Below are 27,701 nucleotides of genomic sequence, written 5' to 3'. Positions count from 1 at the left end.
GTCCTCCTTGAAATACCCACAGAAGAATAAGAGACACTCAAAACCATGAGAGAACAGGGGTGTGAGGGAAGAGAGGAGAGCAAGGAAAAAATAGGATAGAAAGAATACAACCAATTTTGTAAGAGAACTTTAAAATCAGCTCAGCCGGGAGAAGACTTCAAATGGTTTGCCTCTTAAGTGCTGCAGAATGTTAATAGTTGCTCTGCCAAAAGAGCTGAGCTTCTCATCACAGCATACATGCCTTGATCCACAGATCCCCTACTTACATATTCTTTCTCTACCTGTACCTGGCAGGCTTAATCTTGTCAATGAGCTTATTATTTTTACATTTGAGGACCAAACCAATGAAGTCTAAAATGTATTCCACACACAAAAAAACAGAGGACTGATTAAATTTAACTGAAATACCACCAACAAACATTTCAAAGGCACATGCACGCCACTAACTGACAAATGCATAAACATAGCTGAGGCAAACTAAGCAGCTTATAGATGATGTTCCAAAAAGATAAACTAGCTTATTAATATATCTCTTCTGCAAGTTACAGTATAGCTGCAGATTTAAGCTCTATGATTTAAGACACTACATTCCTCTGAACCCTCAGCATCAGCTTCCTATAACAATATGATTATTGAATGTTTCCACAAAGAGCATTAGAAGCCAGAAGAGACCACGGTTTTATTTTAAACTGCATAGTAAAAATGGCAAGTGATAGATTATGGGCTCTATTAGGCTAACTGAAGAGAAATGCCATTTTTTTATGCTATGCTTTGATTATTTGTATTTCTGTTTTATTTAAACTTGCTTGCATTAGAGTACTCTCCTCTCGTCCTCTCCCTGCCTTCCCCTCCTCCCCCTCCTTACAATATTACTACTAAGAAAACTGCTGCTTTAGGACACACTGAAATTGGAACTTTAATTCATGTCCCTATGGATCTTGGGAAAAAGCCAATGCAAGCCTTGAACTTTATCATGATAAACCCCTGGCACCCACTAATCACAAGATTGTATCTTCACATAAGATAAGGAGAAGACTTTTGGCATGGGAATGAACCCATACACCTAGCTGTTTGCAAAGGCTTGCAACCTGGCAGCCTTTCAGTAAGGTTTCACTCACATAGCTGTTACTGTATACTCTCCAGCTATGGCTGGGAAGTTGATAATCCTTAAGATATGAGGAGAGTTTTGATTTCTGACACAGCATTCCTGAGATAAATGCAGGATCAGAGAGATGCTTTGAAATTCCCAGAGATACCTCTCTAGTAAACTGCTACATGGGAGCAACTTTTAACAGTGTCTTTAAAAAGGCGGGGGGGGGGGGGGGGTGTAAGAGTGTAAGAGAGTTAACTCACAGAACTTGTGCTTGCCATCAAATAATATATTAAATATAAACCAGACACAGAAAATGAGAGCATCCCAAAGCCCGTTTTTCCAAACTTTCCTTAGTGCTTTTGTTTGCCTCAGAGATGGGCACTACTACTTCCAACTCTATTACAGTTTTTTGTAAATGTTTTTCTTTCCCTAGTACAATTCCTTTCCCCTGCTGTTACTATGTATCATCTCACAGCATAAACTTGTAGCAGAATCACACTATATAAAGATACAGTCACCTTCAAGTGGTCATAAAACTTCCCTCCCTATATATATAAATCTATTTCATATACATATTTTGTCTTTTTGATTGACATATTAGCTAGTTAGCAACCTGTCTTACCAACACTTACCAACATGTTTACCATAGATACATGATTGTGTATGTCACTACTTGAGTAGAGGTAGGACTTCAGCATCCCTAAGTACACTTTTGTCCACCTGACATACCCACAAAAGCAAACAAGTGAAAAATTAAGCCACCTAGAAACACAGAGCTGCTGACATACTGAGGTCACATGCAACTGCTGAAGGACAAAATATTTTATACTAGTTCATGACCTTTTCATCACATATTTAGCCCAACCCACTAAACACAAAAAGTCATAGGAAACTAATACCTACAAGTTATCACTGTGGACAGTCCACACAGCTACATAAACCTGTACCTCTTGACCTCTGCTCTTCCATTTACAAGCACGGTGCCATCTACTGCTTCAATCCACGCACCCCTTTTTCCCCTCTGCATGTATTCCTTTAGCAGACAGGCTTCTTTTCAGTATCCTAACATAGAAATTATGCCTCAAGGTTAAGTAAGAGAATGCTTAGAGCTGTGGGGAGAGAAGAGTCCATCTAGGACAGTGCAGCATTAAAAAGGTAGAAAAGCAAAACAGCAAATAGTCCAACTTCTCAGTGACTTGCTTTTTACAAAACACACTGCTGGAAGGGTTTTTTTGTTATTTGAATGACTTTGTAATTAGACAGAAAAAATAACACAGAACTGCAAGTGACTGAAGGGCTGCTGCCAATGCCCAGTATTTCACTGCTACACATGTTATCAAATTAAATCACAGTTTCCTCTGATAAGAAAGTTTTATAGGCATAAGCTACCTATGTCAGGTATGAGGAATGCAAGTACCAAATGACTTCTTGCCTAGTTAACTTGCTTTACACCAGCTCAAATCAGATTTACACAAGCAGCACAAACCTTCAGTTTTAGCAATAGCTAAAAAATAATTCCTAAATGCAACATGTACTTCTGCACTAGAACTCTGTTGTTCAAATCTCTACCACTCTGCAATGAACAATAAGAATTTCTTGAGGAAAAACATCAGTCACAAACTGAAGCTTTGTGCTATTTCACATCAACTACCCACTTGCTGTAAAAATCAATGAGAGGCCTCAACAGGGAAGTGGTAAAAGCACTTGGGAAGCAGCAGGGAGAGAGACACAATGAATTCTTAATACAGTGCCCCTCTTCTCCCAGTTTTCCCCCTCTGCCTCCATCCTCCTACTGCTCCCAAAACAAGTCCTCCTGTTTAGCATCATAGGCAAAACACAGTACTTACTTCGAGACAAGAGCAAGGGGACTAAATGCTAGCATACACCATCTGTGTCTAATCTAGCCAGACAACCCACACCACCTCTTCCCCCAGCAGTGATACGGCAATCTGAGTTGTGAACACTTGCTGTGACAGCTGCATCCACCCCCTGGAAGAGCTGCACTCCTTTCCTGGGCCAGCTGAGTTTGCTAGTTTAAGCAAGGCAGCTATACACTGCAAAGACATCAGATCCAGAGGTAGTTCAGGAATAAGCAGAGGATCAGACATTGGCACAGTAAGAGATCCACTGCCAGAGAGATACCTGGATATGACTAGGGCTTTCTAGAGGCAGGAATGCAATTGTTACAGCATTCTGTCTTTCATTCTCTGTTTTCTTTGTTGGTTTGGGGAAACTTGGAGAGGTAAAAGTCAATAAACATAGTAAAAGGCAATGTCGTCTACTATTCTTGGGAAAAGACGAGGAGATAATGAGACTGAGATATAGGAGGGACAAAAATTATTAGGTAAAAAGGGACTTCAATCTAAAAGGAAAACAAAAAAAGAAACAAAGCAGCTCCTTTCTAAATGCACCACAGCATTTGCGAGAGGCAGATACTTATTAAAATGAAACAAAATTTTAACAGCTATTATAACAACAACGCAAGTTAACAGCTTAGGGATATACTTATTGAATTAAGCCTGAAAGATTTAAAGTAGACTTTTAGCACCAGAAGGCAGAACACAGTTGCATTTTCATAAATGAATACGGGAATACTCTATAGGTAGAAGGACACCTAGATTGGTTTTGATCCATCTGTAGCTATTATTAAACCAGTATTCTTCTGCAGGCCTTCAGTAACGGAAACTAGACACACCTTTGTGATCAATACACAAGCTAATCTACACATTATTACTTCAAATTATTTAGTGTCCACTTTATTTCCTGAGTCCCTTAAAACTGACCAAATATGCATAGTACTCCAGCACTCATCTGCAAGTGCTGCAGTTAGGAATAGCAGAACAAGAAAGACAAAAGAACAGGTTACACCCTTAATCTTTACTTTTACTCTTGCATTCATTTCTACACAATTTATTGGCCCCTATTCCCATATCACTTCTGAGCTCTAACATGCGTATGGACAGGAGAGTTTACTTTGATAAAGAGGTGCTGGGTTCAAAACCTTAAAAGAATAACCCAACCACCAGTCATTCTTCATTTCCACAGTAGCATAACATAGCACCCTGATTATGTTAAGTACTAGATGACACTGTACATGAGATCTGATTTTTTTTCTGTTCCTTACAGATCTCTTAAGCAAAATAAAATAGCCCAAATATTTTACAAGTTACATTACCTGTCAAAGGAATGGAACTGTACAGGCTGCTCAGCAGCTCCATCACCAAGAACTCCAAGGAAAGCTGGTGGCAGAAAAGCAGAATCCACTGCAGTCCCATCAGCTGGTGTGCTTACCAAACTTCTCAAGATATCCTTTACATTGACATTTTTTGAAGCTGGCGCAGAAGCTGCAGGCTTACTATCTTCAGTTCCAGTACCACTTCTGCCCTCCTGAGACTTATTTACTTCTAATGAGAGCGTGCATAGTACTTCACTGATTGCATCTGGACCTGCACTGACATTCGAAGGTCCTGCTTCAGCAACACTACTGGAACTGTTTGTTTGTCCTGAAGCTGGTTCCTCCCCAAGACCAGAATCCCTTCTTTGTACGGATGCTGTACTTTCTGAATCTTCAGTGCAGGCTGAAGTACCAAGAGCAACAGATGGGTTTGCCACATCTGTTCATACCAAAAACAGAAAACACATTTTAAGTCCATTATTAGCAGAACTGCATTCATCACATTGCTCCCAATAAGTAACACCAATAGGTGACAAGTGAAATAACACAGCTGTATTTCCTCTTGTCTACTCAGAGATTTAATATTATCTCTAACTATTTCATAGGAAACTTAAAACCAAAAATTTTCCTTCAAATTTCTAAGAAGCCTGAAAAGTTATTACACTGAAAACAGAGAAGGGAATAGAAGTAATTGACTCAAAAGTCAAATAATGAAAATTAATTCACTGACCTAAAGAAGAATAGGAGAAAGAAGTCTCCTACTGGAAACAAAATGCTGCCCATCTATGCTTATACATACTTAACACAAAATAGAAATGCTTCTGCAACAAACATTTGTGAATACTTCGCTACTTCAGCAAGATTAACCAGGTCCACACAGCAAAATTGACCTATAGATTAGGTTCTTCTCACATCAAAGATAAACACAAATACTGAGGCAAATTAAATACTATAATGTTGCTTATTTAAATGGCTATAACACACATATTTTTATACGGTTTCACATGGACTTCTACAGAATTTTAAGATGCATATGCCACATTATTTCATTTGGCCAAATTTTTAACAGTTCACCTGTAGCAGGAGTTTCATCATTTTCGTTCCCTGATTCCTTGAATGACTGGCTATCGTTTGGTTGTTTTTCATTCTGGGGTTCCAGTATATCTCTGTATTTTGAAACCATGAGCACAGAAATAAAATATACAACAGCCAAAGCCAAAAACTGAGCCTGTTTACTATCCTCCTGTAAAAACAAAACAAAACAAAAAATACACACAGATTTTTCCATTACAATTTTAGCAGCGTGTTTATTTTTGTGTAAAGTATGCCCAGTGCTACCATAAACAGACTGAGAGTAACCTGATATGTCAACAATGGAAGAACAATATTCTCTAGTCACAGTTTGTCTCACCTATAAAGCTGGGGAATATAGCAATCGTATACAATTGGCACTAATCCTTCCATTTTTCACTTATAAATATGAAAATTTTGACTAAGATTGTGTGTTTTGACTACGTGCTTGGAATTACTGCAGGGACTAGGTCCCCTTTATTTATTTACAGGTGTTTCCTCTATTACATTTCCTCAAATGTGCCAAGATATTAACAGCATTTACTGTGAAGTGCAACTATGCAGGTGTACTCAACAAAGCTGTAAGAGCATTTATTAACTGTTACATATTAATGAAGGAAGTGGAACAAATTCCAGAACCAGCATTAAGTTTTACTTCATCATCAGATTGTCCAGAACAGAGGTACTGTACTACTACAATTTAAACAAGAATTGGCAAATATGAGTTTGCATTTCAGCTGTAACTTTAAGAGACTTTAAGAAAATCTTCAAAATAAATATTAACATGAACTATGCAAGGTACCTCCCCAGAACCATCAGTCACCCCTACTGAAATGAAGAGCCACATGCCAGATCTGACTAGACATTATGAGTTATCCTAAGTCTGTCCCTTTTGGTGTCAGTAAAAGAAAAGCTTTGTACACACTGGATCACAGGAGAACAGTAGAGCTGGATCCCCAGTGACCAATCTGTGGTCAGGGGTTTTATCCTCCATTTAGATAAAAGCTCAGGTACCATACAAATTTTCCCTCTGAGCAGTTCAAGAAACTAAATTAAAATATAAAGTTCATTTTATCATGATTGTAGAGCCTACTGAAGGCCTACGTTCCATGAAGAGCTCTTTAATAAGCTATAGTGGAAGAAGTTTGTGAGAAGTTCTCTATTAAGAACAAGGTAACACAACTGGATCCTATCTGTTACACTGAAAAAAAACCCCAAAAACCTATATACCCCAGCCTGATGCAAATCCTTAAACTTTCATAAAGCAAGAGAGAAACAGAAGGCTAGTAACAGGTTAGCATCAGGCAAGCACAGTGTGAAATTGTTAGAAGCTCCCTGTGACAGTAAGGATTCTAAAGAATTTCCCTGCTGGATGAATTTTTGCAAGACAGTTTTCAACTGTACTTACTAAAGTTGTGAATTTGAACTATCCCTCCCTTATTTTTTCTGCTATCTTTGTAGAAGTCCTTGAAATAAAATTTAGGTACTACTGAAAGTACTACTACTGGTGGTTAAGTGGAACCCACCTAAGCTTCTCCTACACAGGTTCAAATGACACCAATCACGATTCTATGTGCTGAACATAACGTAAGAAACTGTGTACAAACCAAACATAAAATATTTAGATGCAAGCATAAGCAGAGCTCAGGAAAAAAATATTCAAAAATACATCTTTTAAAGTCTACTTTTTCTCTAAAGCTCAGCGCAGTAGCCAAAAAGCAGAATTATTGCATCACTTTATTTGTGAAACAGAAACTGAGTGGATTAGAAAAGCAAAAAGCACAGAGGTTGGATGCATACTGGGCTATTTTAAAGAATAAATGGTACACGAACTCTGCTTGATTTTGAAGACTACATTATTAGGATTATTTTGGTTGCCACCAGTATGGAAGATTCACTTCCTGCTAATCTTTTGCATACTATATACTGAAATAGGAGTCAAAAAAAGCTTGGTTCAATCAATAATTAAAGATAAAAATGAAAGATTCTTCACTATTCTGGATATACCAAAAGTCATTGTGCAAATCATTACACTTGCTAAATGGTCCAATTATTGTAAAATAAGTTCTGGTGTCCAAGTTTGTGGCCACCAATGACTCATAGCCATTATAAGCTGCTGTACTTGCTTACAGCAGGTGTGTTTCTTAAGCAATCAATCTCAATTTCCTCAATATCAGCTATAAAGTTGCTGACAAAGGGCAAAGATATTTTTAATTAATTCAAGAATAAAGAACCATATGCATATTTACAGCATGTGCACACAAACTGGTTCCTCTGAGGGGGAGTAATGGAATTAGATGACCTCTAATTTCTGATCAGCTAGAAAGATATTCATCTCTCAAAAACTGTACATAAACATCCTTATGATACATAGCATACGTAAACAGTTTGCCTATGTACAGCATGTGAAAGTATATATTTGTACTAAAACTAACACAGTTAATATACAATACGAAGAATTCCACAGAATCAGCTCTTAGGAACAACCTAAGAGCCTGATCAGCAAGCAGCCATTTTCACCTCTCCCTCTTTGCAATCACAACCACTACAACAGCTGCTGAGTATTACAAGTTCCTAACTACTGTGAGCAGTATTCAGTTCTTGTAAATTAAATTTAGACAAACTACCTAAGACAGAGCAAGTGTCAAGCCAACAAATACACACAGAAATCAACCTACAAAGAAAACAACATTATTTGTAACTTACTATGTCTCTGAACACTACTGCTCGAAGTCGATTAATATCCATATCCTGCAGAAGTCTATCATGGTCTCGTATTGGAGAAATGCCCCCAGTCACAATGTCCACTGGACTCTATTAAAAATCCGAAAGCAATCCTTTCAGCTTCTGGTTTTAAAAGCACTCTACCAAGAATCATTAAGTGCATACAGTTGCTCACAGTACATTAGATTGTCATAACTACAGCACAAAGATCAGATATGCGTTTCATCTTTAAATGAAAAGAAAAATCTGGCAAATTCTTGAGACAGATTTATTTAACTGTGGAAGGTTAAATATGTGTTAAATTCACATCTTGGAACATCTGCTTCAGGATTTCCAGTGTTCACACCCTTCAGCTATACAAAAGTATCAGTGGAACAGGTATAAATTTAAAATCTTATGCCTCTGTACAGAATAGTAATTATTGACTTCTGAGCTCCTCAATGGGGTCTTATACTTGCCTTTGCTGAAGAATTTGCTGTTCCTACAAAGCCCTGCACTGTTTTTTGGTTCTTCACAATGTCTCCAATAGGCTTCATCTGTGCATGCTGCTGACACTCCAAGCAATTTCTTACTGCTACTGCACATACTTGAAGGGAAAAGAAATGTTAAGAATTACTCTGGGAAATAGTATTGCCTATATCCCTCACAGAGAAGTACAATACATTTCTGTTTATCACTTAAAGTTTGAGCACATCAATAAAATGATATTTTGCTTCCATAAATTTTAAATAGTCACAAAAGATTGCTCAAAATTCTTTAATAATTTATATCTAATAATTAATACTAAACTATTAGAACATGTATGCTGTATGTCTAATGGATACTTCAAAGTGAGTAAATTAGCATCCCCCACTGAAATTTTACCATGCATACAACCATGGGGCGGGGAGGGTGAAGACAGCTCAATTTCACAGACTATCAAGAAAGACAAGTGATACAGTAGTGAAACAAATGATGATGTTTGCTTCACAATGTTTTGATACTCTTGGACTAAATGTTGTGAAGTTACACAATTTATTTTTTTTTTTAGCTTCACAATTGTACCTGTTTCATCTTCCAATATTATTTATTTTCAAAGGAAAAAAGAACTACCCCACCTCTATACCTGTTTGCATCCCATAAATCTTGTTCTACCTGCACAAAGTTTTAATTGCCTAGAAAGGGAGAGGAAGGCTAGTTACTGTTGAGGCTCTGAGCTGCTCTGGCACTCATGCAAATTAAAGATTTTTCATTACAAATAGTCTTACAGCATGCAACTAGCATGAATACTCTCCTCCTGTATTAACTAACTGAACCCAGTTATGATGTTGTATATTCTCGTTTGTGGGACAGTCATTACTTTCTTAGGTAATAACCACTTCCTTTCAATCCAATTTGATCAAAAGCATTATAATACTGGATGCACTACTGCCCAATTTGAACCCTCCTCTTTAGAAATTTACATCTCTAGTTTTTACCATACCTTCATCTAATGGCCTCAAGATTTAAACTCCTTTTCTACAAATTATAAAGGTTTGGGATTCTGTATATGGTACCAGATTTCTTTTTCTTGAAGCTGCTGTATTCTCAGCCTTGACTATCTGGGGAACTTTGGCAGAAAAAATATCTTCATGGATAATACAAAAACATGCATCCACACAGGTTGCCAAACTTAATAATTTCTTTTATTTAAACTTTTTAAAGAGAACAAGAACCCCATTTATATTCATTGAAGAAAAATATAACAATACTTAAAGATCCCAATGCTTCTTTGACTAAATTTAATCCTGATTTAACAAAAGGAGGGGGCAAAGCTAACAATTGCTAACTATTTGGTAAAAGCAAGTTCCTAGACTCATTAAGTCATTTTATTTGCTTACCCAGACGAAGACATTGGCGCAGAACTCCTCCAGATGACATATTTTTCTCAGACTCAATGTCAGTGAAACCAAGTGAGCTTGCAAAAATCAGCACATCCACCAGATTGATTAATCTCTGGAGAAATGTTAAAGATGTTTCTACTGAAAGTCCCTGAGTTGGCTCAATATTCTCCAATTCATGCTAGGCAGAGAAAAATTGAAAGTGACATTTACTTCTTCACAAAGGTGATATGTCTACAACTTAAATGAAGAAAAATATATGCTGGAAGTCCACTTTCAGTCACATGCAAAAGTAGCAATTTGTTGTATTCTAGGAACAATCATTAGTATTGAGATTTAATCCCATTCCAGACCACTGTGGGATAATGAAGCCAGGCAACTTTTTTATGTCTTCAGGCAAAGAGGGCAGACACCCTATTTATCTTAGGGAAAGCATGGAGGAAAAGGGAAGAAAGAGATGCTGTGGAAATATCCCACACTGTTTCCAAAAAGACAGATATAATAGTTAATACACTGCACAAAGAAAGGCATCCTCCCACAAGAGATATATTTTAAAACAAAAAGAAATTTCTTACAGTAGCAGATGTGGCAGCAGAAAGCAGTGGCAATATACCACCACAAGCCATGATCATGTTGTCCATCAACTGAGAGATGAGGTGAATTGTGTTGTGCACAAATACGACATTGTCACTGCTATTCACAAAGTCCATCACAGTTTTTGTAGAATGGCTGTCCAAAATAAACATTCAGAATTCAGCTTCATTTTTGTGGTATTTTAGCATCTTTATGCTTTCATAAAACTAAAACCAGACAGTTTAGCAGTGAGGCAGCAAATAACACATGACTCCAGGTCAGCTGATATATCTTAATCAAAAACTGAAACTACCTTTCCTTTCTGTTCTTGAACCTCTCCAGCTTATAGCTTGCTAAAAACATCAAGATGTATGTTAATCATCATTTGGATAAAGATCTATTTAGGCTGGTCTATGATTACTTGCTATAGCAAAAGTCACTGTAGCAGGCAATACAGTCGTTTCCTGGAAGTGTGAATTAGATTTGAACTTAAATCTTTGGAAACATAAAGCTAATACTAAGGGACTCTCAGAGATATTAAAAATCAACTAAACACAAAAACTTGAATCCTCTTAAATATGGAAATTATTTTTAAAACCGAAAATAAATTAAAAATACATTTTAGCTATATCTGATGATGTCATGAGAAGTCAATTTAATCAGATCCTAGATATTAAAATCAGACAAAAATTCACCTCAATTTAATTTTTTAATCAGTTAAGTACTCTATTTCTTCATTCCTACATTCCTTTTTATCAGATCAGTACAGCTATGTGGTTCAATTTAAATTTGATATTCACTACTAAAAGATAGTAATAGAGACCACTCAAAGTTATTCAACCTTAGCATTACAAGGCAGAATTAACACTGTTTTCAAAGTTTCTTGCTGTATCACCAACTATAAAAGCAGCAACATAGCATGTGCAAATGAGTAAGTAATAAATACTATTTGGAATAGATTTTATTTTTTAGTCCATATTTAGATGATAAAAGATGAGGGTCCTTACATACATCTGAAACATGAAAATCTTGTTCCAATAAAAATCAACAGTGAGACTGCCATTGATTTAAATGTAGTCAGGATTTCAGTCAAAATATGTCTGTAAAGAGTCTTCAGAAAAAAAAACAAAGAAACCCTGAAAATATTTGGGTATAGGTCACAAAATAAGTGTAGGTCTACTGAATGAAGAGTATAATACCGAATCTGCAAAATTCAAAGAGTAACTCTGAGGCAGTTTCAACAAAATCTCAAGTTAATTATAATTGTAATTCCAGTCTAGGTCATGTCATATAAAGCAGAGAAATTTACCTTCTCCACATCTGTATATCTGTCTCTATGGAAAAGAGTAAGTCTGTGAGCAAACGCTGATGCATCAGTGACCACTTAAATTCAGGAATACGGAATACAGTTGACCTGGAGTCTCTTCTCTGCCCATCTGTCATAGCAGCTAGCTCTTGTCCTGAAGAATCTTGATGCCTTAAGGTCTGAAAACAGTTTGCCAACAAAAATAGAAAAAAAGAAACCCCACCACACTCTGGTTATTAGTTGCACAGCATACATAGAAATGCATTTAATACACTTGGCATTTTAGATATCTGTTAAGTTTAGACTGTGTATACAGTTACAAACAAATCTAAAACTATTACACAAATGCTATATACTGGATATACCAAACCTACAAACTAGTCTACAGCTGCACTACCACACCTGTCAGTCTAGGCATACACAAGCAACAACCCAACCTTACCACAGGGAGAGTATATGTTGCTGTAGACAGTGGTTTTCCTCCTTTAAGGAAGAATGGTGCAGAATGAAGAGCATCCATTAGCAGGTATCGCTGCAGAAGGGAAGTACTCAGACACATGACTCTTTAACCATGAAAAGCTGAGTTAGAAACTAAAGACTAACATGGTAGAGCATTGCAGCATGCAATAGAAGCTCAGTTTTAAATAACACTTGGACAGAAAAGTTACATTGATGTGATGGAGTGAAAGTACTTCAAATTTTATAGTATCCAATATATCTACATATTGAGTACCTGCAGAGTAGCTAATGTAAAAAATATTTTCATAAGTTCCATCACAGGATGATGATATGAGGATATGAAAGATATGAGAATATGAAAGAAACTTGGTGCTATTTTTTTTATGCAAAAGCAATATTTAATCCTCAAAAATTGCAAGAGTTGAGAATATAAGAGACCAGACTGAAAAGAGTAAAGGCTGAGTAAAGCAGCGGAAGAAATTCTAAATAAAATCCTCTCCAAATATATTTCTTTCAATTCTTCAAACTTAAGAACAGAAATGCCAACACAGATGAAGTGTCCATCTAGCCAAATACTCAGTCTCCATCAGTATCCATAAGAGAATGCACAAAGAATAAAATCTTAGAGACTTCTCAGTACACAAATTAGTAAGAATTATTTGAATAATCAAGGGTTGAAAATATTCTTTAGATAACTCACAAAATCCAAACATATTAAATTCCCCCAAATGTGTGGGGGTTTTGTTTGTTTTTTCATAAGAACTTCCTTTAATTTTTAAGGTAGACAGAAGAAGGACAGGTAAATTTACCTCAGGTATGGATCTGGGGGGCTGAGGTGCTTCTAGACACGTGTTAGCTTTCAGTTCCAGTCTTTCTGTATCTGATGCAACACTAGTAACATCCAGCTTTGCGATTCTTTTGTCAGAGGCTCCAGCAGGCTCTGGCACATGTGCATTTGCATTTTCTTCAGCTGGTTTGGTTTCACTAAAAAGACTCTTTTCTTCCCGCAGCTTCTTTCTCCCTTGTGATACTGGCTGAGTCATTACTTCTTGAACTGCAGAACTCACTGTGTCTGGTGAAGAAGCCAGTTCTTGTTTTGTTCCATCCACAACTTCTGTATCTTCAGATTTTACAAGCACAGATTCAGGTTGATTCTCTATTGCTATTGCCTGCTTTAGCACTTCACTTTCATTAGAGCTACATTCCTTGTGCATTTCTGCAAACTCTTCTGAAGGTAAATGCATACTACTTTCCTCTTTCAAATCAACGAAGTCGTCCTCATCTTCCACCTCTACTGTTGATTTTTCCAGTCTTTCTGGACTTTCAGGAGTTTCACCTTCCAAAGTAGTTTGCATTGATGAAGAAGCAGCAGTGGCAGCTACTGTTTCTTCCATAAACTCATCAGCTTTCCTCAGAGAATCTTCCATTGCTTCAGCTACTGCAGTACTAATTTCTGAAACACTGGGTTTTATTGCTTCTGGTTCTGGAGAAAATTCCACACAAGGCACTGCTTTTAAATCCTGTGTAGTCTCCCTGCCTTCACTTTCTAACTCTTCCCTGTGATTAGACACCAAATGAGTTTGTTGGTCACCAGCTGAAGAAGTATTTCTCTCTTTTTTTCCAGTACTGCAACCCACGTCATCATTAATAATGCAGGAAGGAGTAGCAGCATCTTCTTTTAACTCCAAACACTGTTGCTTTCCCTTGGTTTCAGCTTCTTTGCTAACTCCAGAGATTGTTCTAATTGGAGCTGAAGAATGTATTCCATTCCCTTCACCTGCTTTCCCTTGGTATTCCTTGTACATTTGAGAAAGACTCTCTTTATGCATTTCAAAAGTTACCTAAAAGAACAGAGTTGAAAGCATGGTAAAAATTATATATTTATGACCATGTAATCTAAAAAAAGAAAAAAAGTTGCTCAAAGTTGTACTACAGATTTATAGTAGATATTGTCCACATGATTAAAAAAACTATTTCACATTGAAGATCACTTCAACTGGAAGAAAGCTTTTCTTAAGTAGACCTGTTACTCCTGGCCAAAAGAAAGAAATGGGGGGGAAGGAGGGGTCTGGAAGTAAGACCAGAGTCAAAAAAATCCTAGACTGATCCTATGGACAGGAAATTAGATTTTTACTGGAAGTACTCAAGTGTTTTAAAGACTACTTTTAAAAAGAAAAATAAAAATGTTTAAAGTTTAGTTGTAACTAGAAGATCTTAAGGCCCTTTCCAACCATAATCATTCTATGGTTCTATGACTTACAGTTAATACTTGCATAATTTCCTAGGCCGTTTACAGTCATCTGTAATTAGTTATCTGTGCTACCTGCGTTAAGGTAATTGCATGGGATGTAGGTAAAAATGCAACAGCATAACAACCATAAAATTACTAAAATTTGAGATAGCTCACAATCTCAATTTTTCTGTGACAAGTAGAAAGGGTACTTACTATAGCTGAGCCTTCACATCATTTTAGCACCTTAAGTATGTTCAATAAACCATAAACAAACTTCTGAGAAGCTTACATTACAAAAATACAACCCCAAAAAGCCAAAGCAGTGTAACAAAGACAAAATTCTAAGGATCTCCAAATGATACCTAAAATTCTCCAGAGAACTCTCTCTGGTGGATGCTATTCACCCAGTCTAAAAGGCACACGAGAACAACTACACAATCTGATTAAACTGAGAAGACCTTCCGACGCATGAGTTGAAAAAAAGTAAATTTATTGTTCTTAGGTATATTAAGAAAATCCAGCTAGAAAAATTCTTTATATACATACTGATAAAACTAATTTGCCCAAATAAATATCTGCAGGTTGAAAGAAAATCTCACTAGACTAAGTGACATTTTTATTACACTGTCATTCAATTTAGTTTAATCTGTACCTTTCTCTTTAGGATTCAGATTTATCTTTTGTAACAGAAGTGTTTATCTGTAAGCTTCATTTTCAAAATTTTCCTAAAATATAAAAAACAAACCCCTCAGCTGCAGTTTAACTGTTTTCTTTATCATATACATTTTCCATAGACAAAGAGCAGTACATTTTACTCAATATGAATGCACATTTTCTTATTCTCTTACATACTAAACTCATTCATTTGGATCTCACTCAAAAATTCCATGTACATGGTATTCAAAGGGATAATTAGTCAGCAGAAATATTTTCTCTTAAGACAATACATGCAAGTAAAAAAGTAACTTGGCAAGTTAAGAAGGTTTTAGAAAGTCTTCCCGTGCTAGTTTTAAATCAGCTGTGCACAAACAAAAAGAGTGTGAATGACTACATATGAGTAAAAGGTCATCCATCTGTCACAATGGATTTATAAAATATTTGATTACAGGACATTACAAAATAGGGGGAAGGGGCATGTATTATTATTTTATAAATACTTCCTTCCTGAACTGTTCCACAGTCAGGATGTCAAAAGCAACCCAACCTGGATCATGCCAAAAAGCTCCTCCACTTTTCATTTGCTTTAAAAAACATGATTAGGAAAGCTAACATTTTTGGTCAAATCATTACATTTCTGAAGAAAAAAGCTTGACAACTTGAGCTTATGTCCAGCTGCCCTTCTCACTTCTCTCTCCCACTGTTGATTGCTCTATAGCCAAAACTACCACAATTTTTATTCCAACAAGTACTAAAGAGACATTCAACAAATAAGAATACTTCAGCAAAACTTACCATATACACTTCTCAGAAAGCAGACACTGACCAAAAATACGTATACCTATTATCTATGCAATGGACGTATATCTATAATAAATCTACAATAACAGAGCTACCTTTATTAATTTCTGTCTTCAGTATCAGACTTGCTACTGCAACATTAATTTTGAAAAATACACGGGAAAAGTAACTCCTCAAAAGTATTTGCAGGCTTTAGCTACACTACATCAGCACACACTTACTTTTAATACTATTAAGCCACATCCAAGTATGACACTTGGATTCTACTCCGGTTATGCACTCCTTCCAAAGCTGTTCAATGTGCCTCAGGTCTAGCCTCAAAATCTGTTCCACTAGTTCCCGCGAAAGAAGGCAAAGATAAAGGTGAAAGTGAGAATGGCAGAATGGCAAGTTTTTTTCTTGTGGAAAGGGGTAAATGAGAGAGACATGTATGTCAAATTCTATTACTGCTCTGGCGATCTCTCCCCAGTACAAATAAGGATAGGTACAATGACACTAAGATAATCACGACAGAGTAGCTAGAGGGACCTGTTACAAACCATATTTTTCTCCATGCTCAAACTTGAGTGCAATATAGAGTAGTACATGACTCACAGACATGTTCAGTAACAGCAACAACTCAATCTTAATGGAACAATCCATAGAGACGTTTTGCAGGGCTGGCAATTACTAAAATCACCTTGCAAAAAGAGCACATTCACAGCGTTGCAAGAGTTTCATCAAGCAACACTTGATGCTTACACTGGTCCTTACAGAATACAACACGCTTTAACAACAATATAAAATTCCGAGTTCTGGCAGCCCTATCTATGTAAGTGCTTTGATAAATTACCAACCTGGTCGAAATAAATTGCAAGCATCAAGAAATGTAACTTTAAGTGCATTCTAAAAGCGTATCACCAGTTCTGTTACAGCTGCTCTTCCCTAGCACTTCAAGGAATCACTGAGGTTAAGGTCAGAAAGTTACATCAAAAAACCTAGCCCAGTCCTTGACTTTAACACACCTTCCCGAACATTGAGGCCAGTAACATGAATTGATCACAGCACCTAGAAAGTTGTCCAGCCTTGATACTGGAAATCAAGAGATGAAATCTCCCCTTAGTCAAAACAAAAAAAATCAAAAAAAGATTTTGATCAAAAGATCAAAAAAAGATGAAATTTAATCTACCATCTTAAAAAAAAAAAGTATTATTCTCCATTTTGAAAGTCTGGCTTCCATTTCTAATCACTACTTATATCTGCATTTCTCAGTCATTAAAAAGACTTCAACGAGGAAGAAATACCATGTTCTCATGCTACAGGAGAACATCACTCACAAAAAAACACCAAAATCCACTTTAAAAGGATGGCAATTTCTACTTCCACCATAAACATCAGAAAGAATTTATGTCACAATGTATTAAATGCTGTCCTTTAAATAATATTCAAATTAAAACAGCAGTGCAGAACCATTATATTTCAAATATCTATTTCAAGTCTGGGGTTTTCTCACTTATATGAAAAAGGAAGCAAACTTAAAAAATACTGCCTTGTCAAGTCCAAATTTTCAGCAAGTCTGTATGAACCGTTCTGCTCACTATATTAATTTGTAATTTGGTTTGACCAGATTCCAAGAAATAGCGGTACTAAAATGCGGGTACTGTACAATTCTTCCCCCACACTTCTGTTGCATTACATAGCACTTCTGCAGCAAACAACTTCAGAAAGTTGTTTCTACAAAGAAACAACCGTTTTCTATAGAAAACAATAATCTATAGTTGTTTTTCTATAAAGAAAACACCTAAGGTTAATAACAAAAAACATATCAATAAAATCACAAAATTAAGTAGAACTTATGATTACTAAACAGAAGTAGTAAGAGATTGTATACACAGACATATGTATATACAAGAGACTGTATATATTAAAGACTGAACATTAGGATCTGCAAGCATGCAACAATTTACTAGACAACTGTTAGCTTGAAGAACCGTAAATGTGTTTTAAGTAATTTTTTATTTTCCTTAAGGCATTTGCAACTGTAAAGCTGATAATACAAAATTAATTACAAGAAATTGTTCTAAATTAGTGAGCTAAAAGGCCAACCATTAATCTTCACCATCATTTGATGGCTAATCTATAGCTGTCTGCAATGCTTGGAATGCATCTCTACGCACTACTAGTTAAAGACACTTGTGAGCTAATAACTGCAACATTTGCCTCTGCCATTAATTTCAACTTAATTTGACATCCAACATTTACTAATTGCCAAGGAAAAAATTAGCATACAGCAATGAAAAAGGTTAAGATGATTGACATTTGCTTTAAAGAACACAGGGAAAATATTTTAACTATACATTAAGACTTTGTCCCTTTTTTCATTATCAGGTGGGCAATTTTGTAGAGACGAGACAAGAAAGGAACGTCTGCCAGACAGGTCAGACAATTATATATCGTATTGCTGTTTCCTTATAGAGTCTGCTCAGTGCAAACTAGCTCCTGTGCTGCTGGCACCATCAATAAACTCTTCATAATTCCTGGAAGTGTTTCAACTTTTTAAACCTTAACAAGGATTTTATTGATCTATTTTTTCCACTTCTACTCTAGCAACACTACCTGTTCAAAAGTGGAAACTAATCACCAAATAAAAACAGGTCTGTTTAGATGGGAGGCACCAATAGCTGTAGATATCAAACCTAATTTTCAGTTCACTGAAGTGAAAGATACAAAGGTCCTGTTTGCACCATACATTGACTTACAGTCTATAACCCACTGACCTGAGGGATATCTCTGGGTTATTTCTGAGCTGTTCACAGATAAAAGCAAATTAATGTATGCTGGCCAGTACATAAGAATTTTCAAGGAATCTAAGTTTCCACCAAAAAAACATTCAGTGACACACAAGGCAGGGATGGAACCTGTATACTAAGACATTTTCATGCAACTGCATCTTCATCTAAGTAGCAATACTTTTGTCTTTTTTCTCCTCAGCTTCACAAAAAGATTGCATGCAAATGATTTCTAGACTAAGAAAGCAACTACTAGCCAATATATGTCATAGAAGTCTTTGCTCATCTGAGAGATAATTTTACGTATGTCGGCAGCATTATTTTCAATTCAAATGAAGGTAAAGGTTACTGTTGCATCACCATACAGTAATAAATTCAAACACCACATCAAACATGTTCGCTCATTTTCACTACTGCAACTACTGCTTTTAATTTGTTTAAATTGCAAGACATATGCACAGTATCCTGCCAGGGTATATATTTCCACTCTATCAATCCCTGCCACCATTCCTACAGTTCAGTTGACTGTCAAATTCTGCTTTGTCCACATTTGATATTTAGCTCTTAACAAAAATATGTTTTAACTCAATTCAATGTTCACCATTCTGCATCATCATAATACCCAACTATAGGTCTTGTGCACTTCTCTCTTTGGCCATCCTTTTCCAATGTCTCCACGTGTTGTCAGCAGCCCTGTAGCAAAGACTCCACATCCATCATTTCAACTCAGGGCTCAGAGGCCTCATTCAGTTCCCACAGACACAACACAGCCACAATCTGAACATAAGCAGTAGCAAGTACAGAGAAGGTTTGCCTCAAACTCTGCAGCAACAGCAAACGAGGCCACTAACAATTCTTGAGATTGCAGACACAGTTCCCATCTGCCAACGATTTTTATATCAAGTTATACAGATCAGAATCCATTCTGTTCTAAGGTTATCTTTGCTTATGAAAAGTATCATAACTAGTTGCCTTTAATGCATCAGTTCTTTCCATTGCAAATGGTTCCCCGTTTCTTCTTCTTGAGACCTCTTAAAATTTTCAACCAGCAGTAAATCACTATTACACTCTCCATTCCAGGCTTCTGTACTGCTTCCTCTATCTAGCTGATCCTGTTCTTCCCTGCTTCATAAATTCTCAGTTTACCTTGCTCACTGTATTCCTATCCCCTATTTCATACTTTTCTTTATTTGATTTAGTCAAATTTTGGCATCCTGCAGGTTTACTCATGACATTCCACTCAAAAGTGAATAATGAGATGGAGTAGCTCTGCATGAACCATACCTGCTGCATGTGTAAGAACCCACCAGTGGTACAGATCTCTACTCCTGACTGTTGTCCCTGCTGAATAATGAAAATACTCCTTTTCTCAGAGGCCTTGATTAGGAAAAGCCTTCCCACACATATACTACAAAAAAAGCTGCTACAAGGAAACACTTAGCAGACTTGAAGGACTGCATCATAACCACACATCCTAGATGGTACATAGCTCTAAAGGAGGCTGCACATTCTAGTCTCCAAATTCCTTCTACTCTCTCTAAATCAAATAACCCCCAAGAATAATTTCAGAGAATGGTTTGGGTTTGAAGGGACCTTAAAGATCATCTAGTTCCAACCCCTCTGCTGCTCAAAGCTCTGTAGCAACCCAGCCTTGAACACCTGACACATCTAGAATAAGCATTTGTTGTTGGATTTTTTTTTATACATAACTATTTCTACCATAAAAATTAAACCCATATTTAAGCATTTTAACTGTGCTACTTCATTTGCATCTGCCCCAGCTTTGCTGCATTAACATACTAGGCATCACACAACTGAAAACCAAAAACCTGCACTAAGCACAATGACCCTCTTGGCTAGCTATCTCTGCTCCCCCCCTCAATACACTTTACAGAGGACTGAAGAACTTCTGAAGTCTTCAAAATGCACTAAAGCTAAAAAAAATATGCCTGCACATAACACTGTGGAAGACCTTACCTCCTTAAAGGTAGGGGAAAAAATGAACACAAAACTGTCCCCAATGACTCACAAATGCCAATGGGATTTGGACTCAAGAGATCCTGATGGCCTGTTACTTTCTGAAACTACTGAGCCATGGTCTCTTCCCTGCAAATTAGTTTTTAAATTGCCATCATATATTAAATCCTCCAGCACCTACTCTTAGCTGCTTTTGCCAGTTTTCCCTCATCTGACAGTGATGAAAATCAGGCAAACATAGCACATGTACACCCTGTACACACCTTTTTTTCTCTCCTGTACAAAATGAGTGGGACACCAAAGAATTTAATCCTTACCAATGTCTGTAACGACTGTACTTCAGACTGAAAACTAACAATTATTTCAAAATACGTTGTATGCTAAAAATCACAGTACTATACTAACATTTTAAGATTGTACTTCTTCCCATTCAGATCACTGAACAAAATTTTTCAGCTTATACAGCAATAAAACTTTAGCCTATACATATTAAGATTTCTGAGACTTACTGAAAATTTCAGCAACTAAAAAATAATAAATCAGAATTTACCCAAATATCTTCTCTTTAAGCAAAAGACATGGTAACATGAAGCAAATTTTAAGTAGCAAAAGATATCTAAGGCCTGAAAAAAGCAAATGTTAGTTCTTACTAGTAGTTTAAAACATTCAGATAATTTAGGAGTGCATTATGCTCTGTAAATCATTATATTCTTTTAAAACTTTGGGAAGCTGAAAGGTCAAAAAGGCAAGTTGTCCACCATTCTTTACTTGTTTCCTACTATTAATCCCCAAATCATTGGTCTGTTTTACAAAGTAGCATGGCTAGACAGGTAAAACCTAAGACCTAGCCAGCACAGTTACAATATTTAAAAAGCAGAAGTTCTTAGATGTTTTCATAAATTCAGCACTGGACAGTTAGAACAAACTGGAGTTGTGACTTGACTTTTTCATTAACATGGCAAAGGAGTTGGAACTAGACAATCTTAAGATCCTTTCCAACCCTAACCATTCTATGATTCTGTGATTCATTGATTTTTATTGAACTAGAAGGCACAGATTAAACACCACTGTATGAAGTGTGTTACTATTTGGAAAACATCAAAAAAATCGAACATGGCAGTGAGAAAAATACATAAGTAACACTGAGAAATTTGGCTTTAAAAAGGTTACATGTGCCTTCTGAATTCTGAGTGCAAGAAAACCAATGTAGTGCAATTATGCTAGAAAACCACTGCTGCTTATAAAACGTTGTGCAGCTGTTGGAGGAGAGGGTTACAGTGACAAACAGCTTCCCTGCTACAAAGGTGGCAGGAAATCTATCAAACTGGACAATAAAATTGCAATTGAGTTTCTTCGGCTTTTTATAGCAGCTGCATGTATCTTGATGTGTAGCTCTGCAAAACCTATCCAATTCTGTAACACTAGTCCTTTATGTACTAGTTCTTTATCATAGAATGGTGTTATAAATTAGTGGCAAGAATGGTGCAAAGGTTGTAAAAAGGAAAAATAAGCAGTAACCCAATACAATTAGAGATGAAATAATAAAAACACAAATTGGTTATTCTCATAGCAATACTAAGGAAATATTTTTGTTCCCATAATTCTCACTACACTTCGAAAGCATGCTGGAAATCAAAAACATCTGAGATGCACTTAGCATCAAACAATTTGCCCACTGAATTATGTCTACACTATGTTATGTGTGAAGATATATGAATCTCAGTATAACAGGATACAAGAATATTCAAAATAAGTAAAATTAGAGGGAATAAAAACTAATTAAATATTAATATCAGTTTACGGGGATATCTTCAAGTGATTTGTAAGGTTTTATAACAAAGAGATTTTTCTGTGATTTCTCCTAATTATGCTTCTGTAATTAAAAGGCAGTTACGAAACATCATGTAGCCTTATCTTGCTAGCTGCATAAATTGCATATTTTATAAAAAGCTCAAGTGACAAATGTATAATAAAGGTAAAAAATCCTATTTTAAAATACTTGATTATTGCATCATCATTTGAATCACTAGTGCTACGCTAGTTTCTGGATGCTTTTGTTTAATCCTTTCTGTCTAGGCTTCTGAAACTGGAGAGTATTAGCAACAATGTCCAAAAAAAACTAGCTCCTTTATGATTCCTTCAAAATTACACCACCACTCTGCCACTATCTCTGCCCACATTGACACATACACGCTTTACACTTTGCCATTGTTCAGCTTCCTCTGAAGTAGGTTGGAAGCACAGTCCTTACATATTGACTAGAAAGCCAACAAGTTAGACTTGGGAAAACTGATACATGAAGTTACTTCTACAACCAAGGATTCCTCACTATGTCAGCATGCCAGGAACCAAAATTGAGAAATACAAAGAGTGAAGCATGTAATTTTCTCATTCACTATGGTATTGCACAAAAACGTACAGCCTTTTGGGTAGTGGTGGGAAAGGGAGGTGCAGGAAGGAGGGTGAGGAACATTATCTGCACCTCAGTTTTTTTAGTGTTTCCTGAAACTGTGGCTTTTTCTATAACATCTGGCTGTGGCATCACAATAAGATCTATTTTTTTTGTCTGTGAACTCTAGACCAGTCATTTTGACATAGAAGCTGTTTAAATGGTATTTCTGACATGACATTATCTTACAAAAAAGAGTCCAAGAATAGAACTACAGCTTATAAGTTAATGTGCTAGATAACTTTTGAATTCAATACATCAGTGCTCTGTATAACAGAGACAGAAAGGTGGCTTTCCTTCACTCACCTCTACAGCTTTCCCCAGGGACAGTTCCCCAGCAATCACACAAATGTTTTAAATTATGCCAGTATCTATAAAAGCACATTAGGGATCCTTACTCTGGCTGCAGCTTGCTGTTGTACAGTCTACCCACCCACACCTTCTACAGCTTGGGGGAAAGAGAGGAAACAGGTTTTTTAAAGATACAAAAGAAGATTAAGGTTACTTCAACGACTACACCATGATCTCTGTAAGGGTTAAAATTTGGCCCTGGATTCTACTTAGACTTAGATAACTGACTAATGATATTATTTCACACACTTTTACTACATGATCTCTACATTTGTCTCCCCATAGCCCAATAATCCACCATTGCACTATGAATGCAGTAAACAGACCTGCAAAATAACCGTATTCTTGCTGTCTGCAGAGACTGACTTTTTCTTGGGAAAAACAAACTCGCACAAAATCAAAGACCTCAGAAATGCTAACAATTCCTCAGAATCATACAGTGATCTTTAGCATTCACAGATGGCCTTTTCACATCACTAAGTTGCACACATTTATAAATGTATAATTTATAATTTAATTCATCTACATACGTATTTCTGATAAACCAGAATAATTATTATGGGGCCCAGACTGATCTCACTCTTTTGTTTAGAATAAGGCAGGGCAGTTATCCTTTATACTACTGAGCCATGTTCAAAGATCCACTAATAATTTTTATGATATAATTCTGGTTGGAACAAAAAAAATATCCGACTGAAGAACAGCAAAGGGTAATAGTGTCATTCATATTGCAACGGATTTGTGTCCTCACCCTGTATTCCATGACAGCTTAACAGCTGAAGCAGCTGTCTTAACTTTGATTTCTTTGCTTTTTACTGGTTTGTTTTACAGCCTTTTGATGTTACGAAAAGGTATTTTTTGTTTACGAATAGATGTGGTGCGCCACCTTGTGTTCGTGCCTTTATTAAAAATCAAAACCAGCACCAAAATTTTGCAGAAATGCTGAAATTTCATTATCTCATTTTGAAAATATGGGCCATTTCCAGGATAAACTAACACTATCACAATTTATAGTAGAATCACTGAAAGCTTGAAAGGAACCTTAAAGATCACCTAGTTCCAACCCCCTGCCATTGGGTTATACTAATTTAAACCCAATTGTTAAAATACATCAGCTGTAAAAAACTTGTACTTCAAATGTAAGGAAAAAAGCTCCCTTCTAATTTATATGTTTCCAACTGCAAGCAACAATTGGGGTTCAAACAATAAAATTAACATTTAATTGTCAAATATTTGAAAGTTAAGCCCAATAACAAAGATAAACACTGGGCTTTTATTTAAGTACCACCCATCACTTCAAGGCTATCTTACTGTACACTACAGCACTTCAAGGCTCTAAATCTAAATCAGAATTTCACAACTATTTCAAACACTCACTTTTGAATGTGTGATCGACAGCGTATCCACCCAAACACGCCAGCCACCCCACTCATACTTGATTGCATGGTAGAGCAAAATTCGAAATATGGTGTACACCATCTCAGTTATCTTCTGTTCCTCAGAAGTCTTTGGATTAAAACAGCAAAGGGAAAGCATCCACTCCTGCCAGACGGAGCACTGCAACAAGCTCCTGCAAAACACACGCATACTGTTTAATCACATTTCAAAATCTATGTTAGAAATATACTTCTGCTAAATCAGGAATTCAGCATGTTTAAAACAATTGCTATGTGAAAACTTATCTAATTTTACATACTGAAGACTATAATATAGAACTTGCTGAACAGCTGTGAAGTTATATATGCTTAATGAGTTTAATTTAATAGGAGACCTTGTTACTTACTTGCATGTGTATACAACAAGTTGTCTTACCTCCTATTTTCTCTGCTGTTATTAAAAAGTTTAATCATATCTGACAGAAATGCTCGCCGAACCTCCAGAGTTTCTGGACATTGTGGAGAATTACGTAGCAGGATTGCAATAACCTTCAAAATCTCTGTAAAAACAGTTCATATGCAACAAATTATTACTAAGCACAGCTAAAAAATATGGCACATTTTCCAACATTTTTTGTACAAGAAAAGTGATGTTACATAACAAAGTTTTATGCTGAGAAAAAGCACATCTCTAATTGAGTAAAAGGTTTAACTAAAATCCCTTCTTCCAAGACATTTCAAACCTGGTCACCATTACGGGGATTCGAAGGCCTGTGCAGCTGAAGAAAATGGAATCCAAGTTAAATTATTCTGATTGTTTTTTTTTAACTATCATGTTTAAGCAACACAAATGTTACCCCATGACAAATGAGAAGCTATCAATCTGTCAGAACCTTTTTCTAAGGAAATTCACAAAACAGAATGCATTCGTTATGAGAAAAATATGTAGATTTTGCTCTACCTTAGTAACACAGAATTTTCAAAGAATTTAAACAACTTCCATTATGCCTAACAATTTCTGTTATAAAATAAAGGTCTGAGAAAGGGGACAAAACCCTCCTGATACAAAATTTCATCTCTTATGAGCATGATGTTTTCTCTGCTTTGAGAATCAAAATTATGGGTATATTCTACTTTCTGAAGCACTGAAGCAGTCACTGTTCTAATTACTTTCTTTTAAAGTAAACTTTGTAAATAAATGATGCTGCAGTTCGAACACAGTTGCTACGACACTTTTAGTTCACCTTGGACAATTCCTTTAAAAAGATAAATTCCTTATCTGGTAATATTAGCACTGATCTTTAAAAAGTACTTTAGAAGTAACTCTGCCTGCTAGACCTAGGTAATTCCATACTCATACCTCACACTACAAATAATCTGTATTAACCACAGCAGTGACTGTCAACTTCAAAAATATTAAAAGAAAGACACAGAGATGTCCCTGCATCTCTTGCTTCAGACAGATTTACCAGAAGGCAAACAGCATGCTGCAGTCAGATTTCTTTCCTCTGTATCTGCTTTGCTTTCCTTTCTCTTCCCCAACTTTTCACATGAAGCAAACTCACAACTATGACCTATTTTTAATGACAAAGCTACTATGAAAGTGAAAAATCTATTATTTCTCAAAAAAGATTAACTCCCAAAGCTATCATAAGTCCATTGTATTATATACAGAGCACACTAATGATACACATAATTCAGGTGAGGAGATCAGTATTTTCACTTAGTTCAAAAGACATCTAAAGTTTCATATCAAGATATTTCCCATAAAGTAAGCTAACCAAAACAGTGAGCAGATATATTTTTACTACTTTTCATCTAGTGTTGTCATACTGAATGTAATTTATGATGAGGGCTGTTTCCATATTTCAGGTAATTTTAGTCTGACATTACTAAATAATGCAATCAGAATTTTACTGGAACCTTAACATGTATTAAATCAAAGTATCCTGTGCATGCAAGTCTTGAAAAACCATTTCATAACATGACTGCGCAGCCAAAAAGGGTGAGTTATGAACTACATACGCATTTAGACACATAAAACTTCTTTCAAAAGCCTATGGACACATACTTCCTAAATAACTCCAACTAAATGCACGTTATCTTTCTTTTAACATGAAAGACAACGCAAAACTGAGATGAGAATTAAGACTGATGGATGTAATTAATAAGCTTTCTCATGTTCTTTTTATAGCAGACTTTTTTATGGCAGCACTTGGAAATGTGTATCATTCTTACGAGGATTTTGTATCTTCACTGTTGAATCTGGGTCAGGATGTTGTTTATGTATCACTTGAGTGCAAATCTGTTCAGTCAGAATCTAGCAGGAAAGAAGAAGATGTCATATCAATGCTCATAAAGACAGCTTACTGAAAAATAGTTGGATAACATCCTTCATACAGCACCACTGTTATTTCACCATAGTTCTAAAAATTATTCAAAAAAACTCATTTGATGTCTTTCTTGATAATTTATTTGATTCTGTTCCTAAAATTTTACTCTGAACTACTTTTTTTTTTTTCCTCTTAAGCACACACTGTTAATTTAAATACACTGGAAAAGAAACCTCAATCTAACCAGAACAATCATCATAAGGCAAGATCATGGCTATAATAAAATTCTACATATATATGAGTGTCTGCTAGAGACACTCAGGTTACTCATTATCTCGAATTGTTCATAATGAGCATAACCAAGTTAAGGGGGGGTTGGATCTCAAATAGTCAGCTTTGGAAAAAAAGAAAAAAGCAGAGCTCAGCAGCATCACACTAAGGTTTAATGTCATCTGGAACATATCAGCACAAATATGTAAGCAATTTTCTAACAATG

General features: G+C 36.1%; 1 protein-coding gene across 3 annotated transcripts in view; it reads right to left on the bottom strand.

Moving 5' to 3' along the window:
* The window catches only part of LRBA (LPS responsive beige-like anchor protein), a 395,364-nt gene that overhangs the window by 305,044 nt on the left and 62,619 nt on the right, over positions 1 to 27,701 (bottom strand). The window contains exons 19-30 of one of the 3 annotated variants that reach the window (XM_031046772.2): positions 27,111 to 27,192; positions 25,309 to 25,432; positions 24,874 to 25,066; positions 13,070 to 14,101; positions 12,244 to 12,333; positions 11,805 to 11,980; positions 10,498 to 10,651; positions 9,923 to 10,103; positions 8,522 to 8,649; positions 8,046 to 8,153; positions 5,343 to 5,511; positions 4,269 to 4,707 (exon numbers count right to left, since the gene is read on the bottom strand). In XM_031046772.2, coding sequence (XP_030902632.2) covers positions 4,269 to 4,707; positions 5,343 to 5,511; positions 8,046 to 8,153; positions 8,522 to 8,649; positions 9,923 to 10,103; positions 10,498 to 10,651; positions 11,805 to 11,980; positions 12,244 to 12,333; positions 13,070 to 14,101; positions 24,874 to 25,066; positions 25,309 to 25,432; positions 27,111 to 27,192 — 2,876 coding nt within the window. Of the gene's footprint in view, positions 1 to 4,268; positions 4,708 to 5,342; positions 5,512 to 8,045; positions 8,154 to 8,521; positions 8,650 to 9,922; positions 10,104 to 10,497; positions 10,652 to 11,804; positions 11,990 to 12,243; positions 12,334 to 13,069; positions 14,102 to 24,873; positions 25,067 to 25,308; positions 25,433 to 27,110; positions 27,193 to 27,701 lie in introns of all 3 variants that reach the window. The other 2 variants (XM_031046774.2, XM_031046773.2) reach the window with 2 other exon arrangements.

Source organism: Melopsittacus undulatus, chromosome 7 (genome assembly GCF_012275295.1).
Source record: "Melopsittacus undulatus isolate bMelUnd1 chromosome 7, bMelUnd1.mat.Z, whole genome shotgun sequence".
Lineage (NCBI taxonomy): Eukaryota > Metazoa > Chordata > Aves > Psittaciformes > Psittaculidae > Melopsittacus > Melopsittacus undulatus.
The sequence above is the reverse complement of the archived record's forward strand: the minus strand, read 5'-3'. Positions and strand labels throughout refer to the sequence as shown.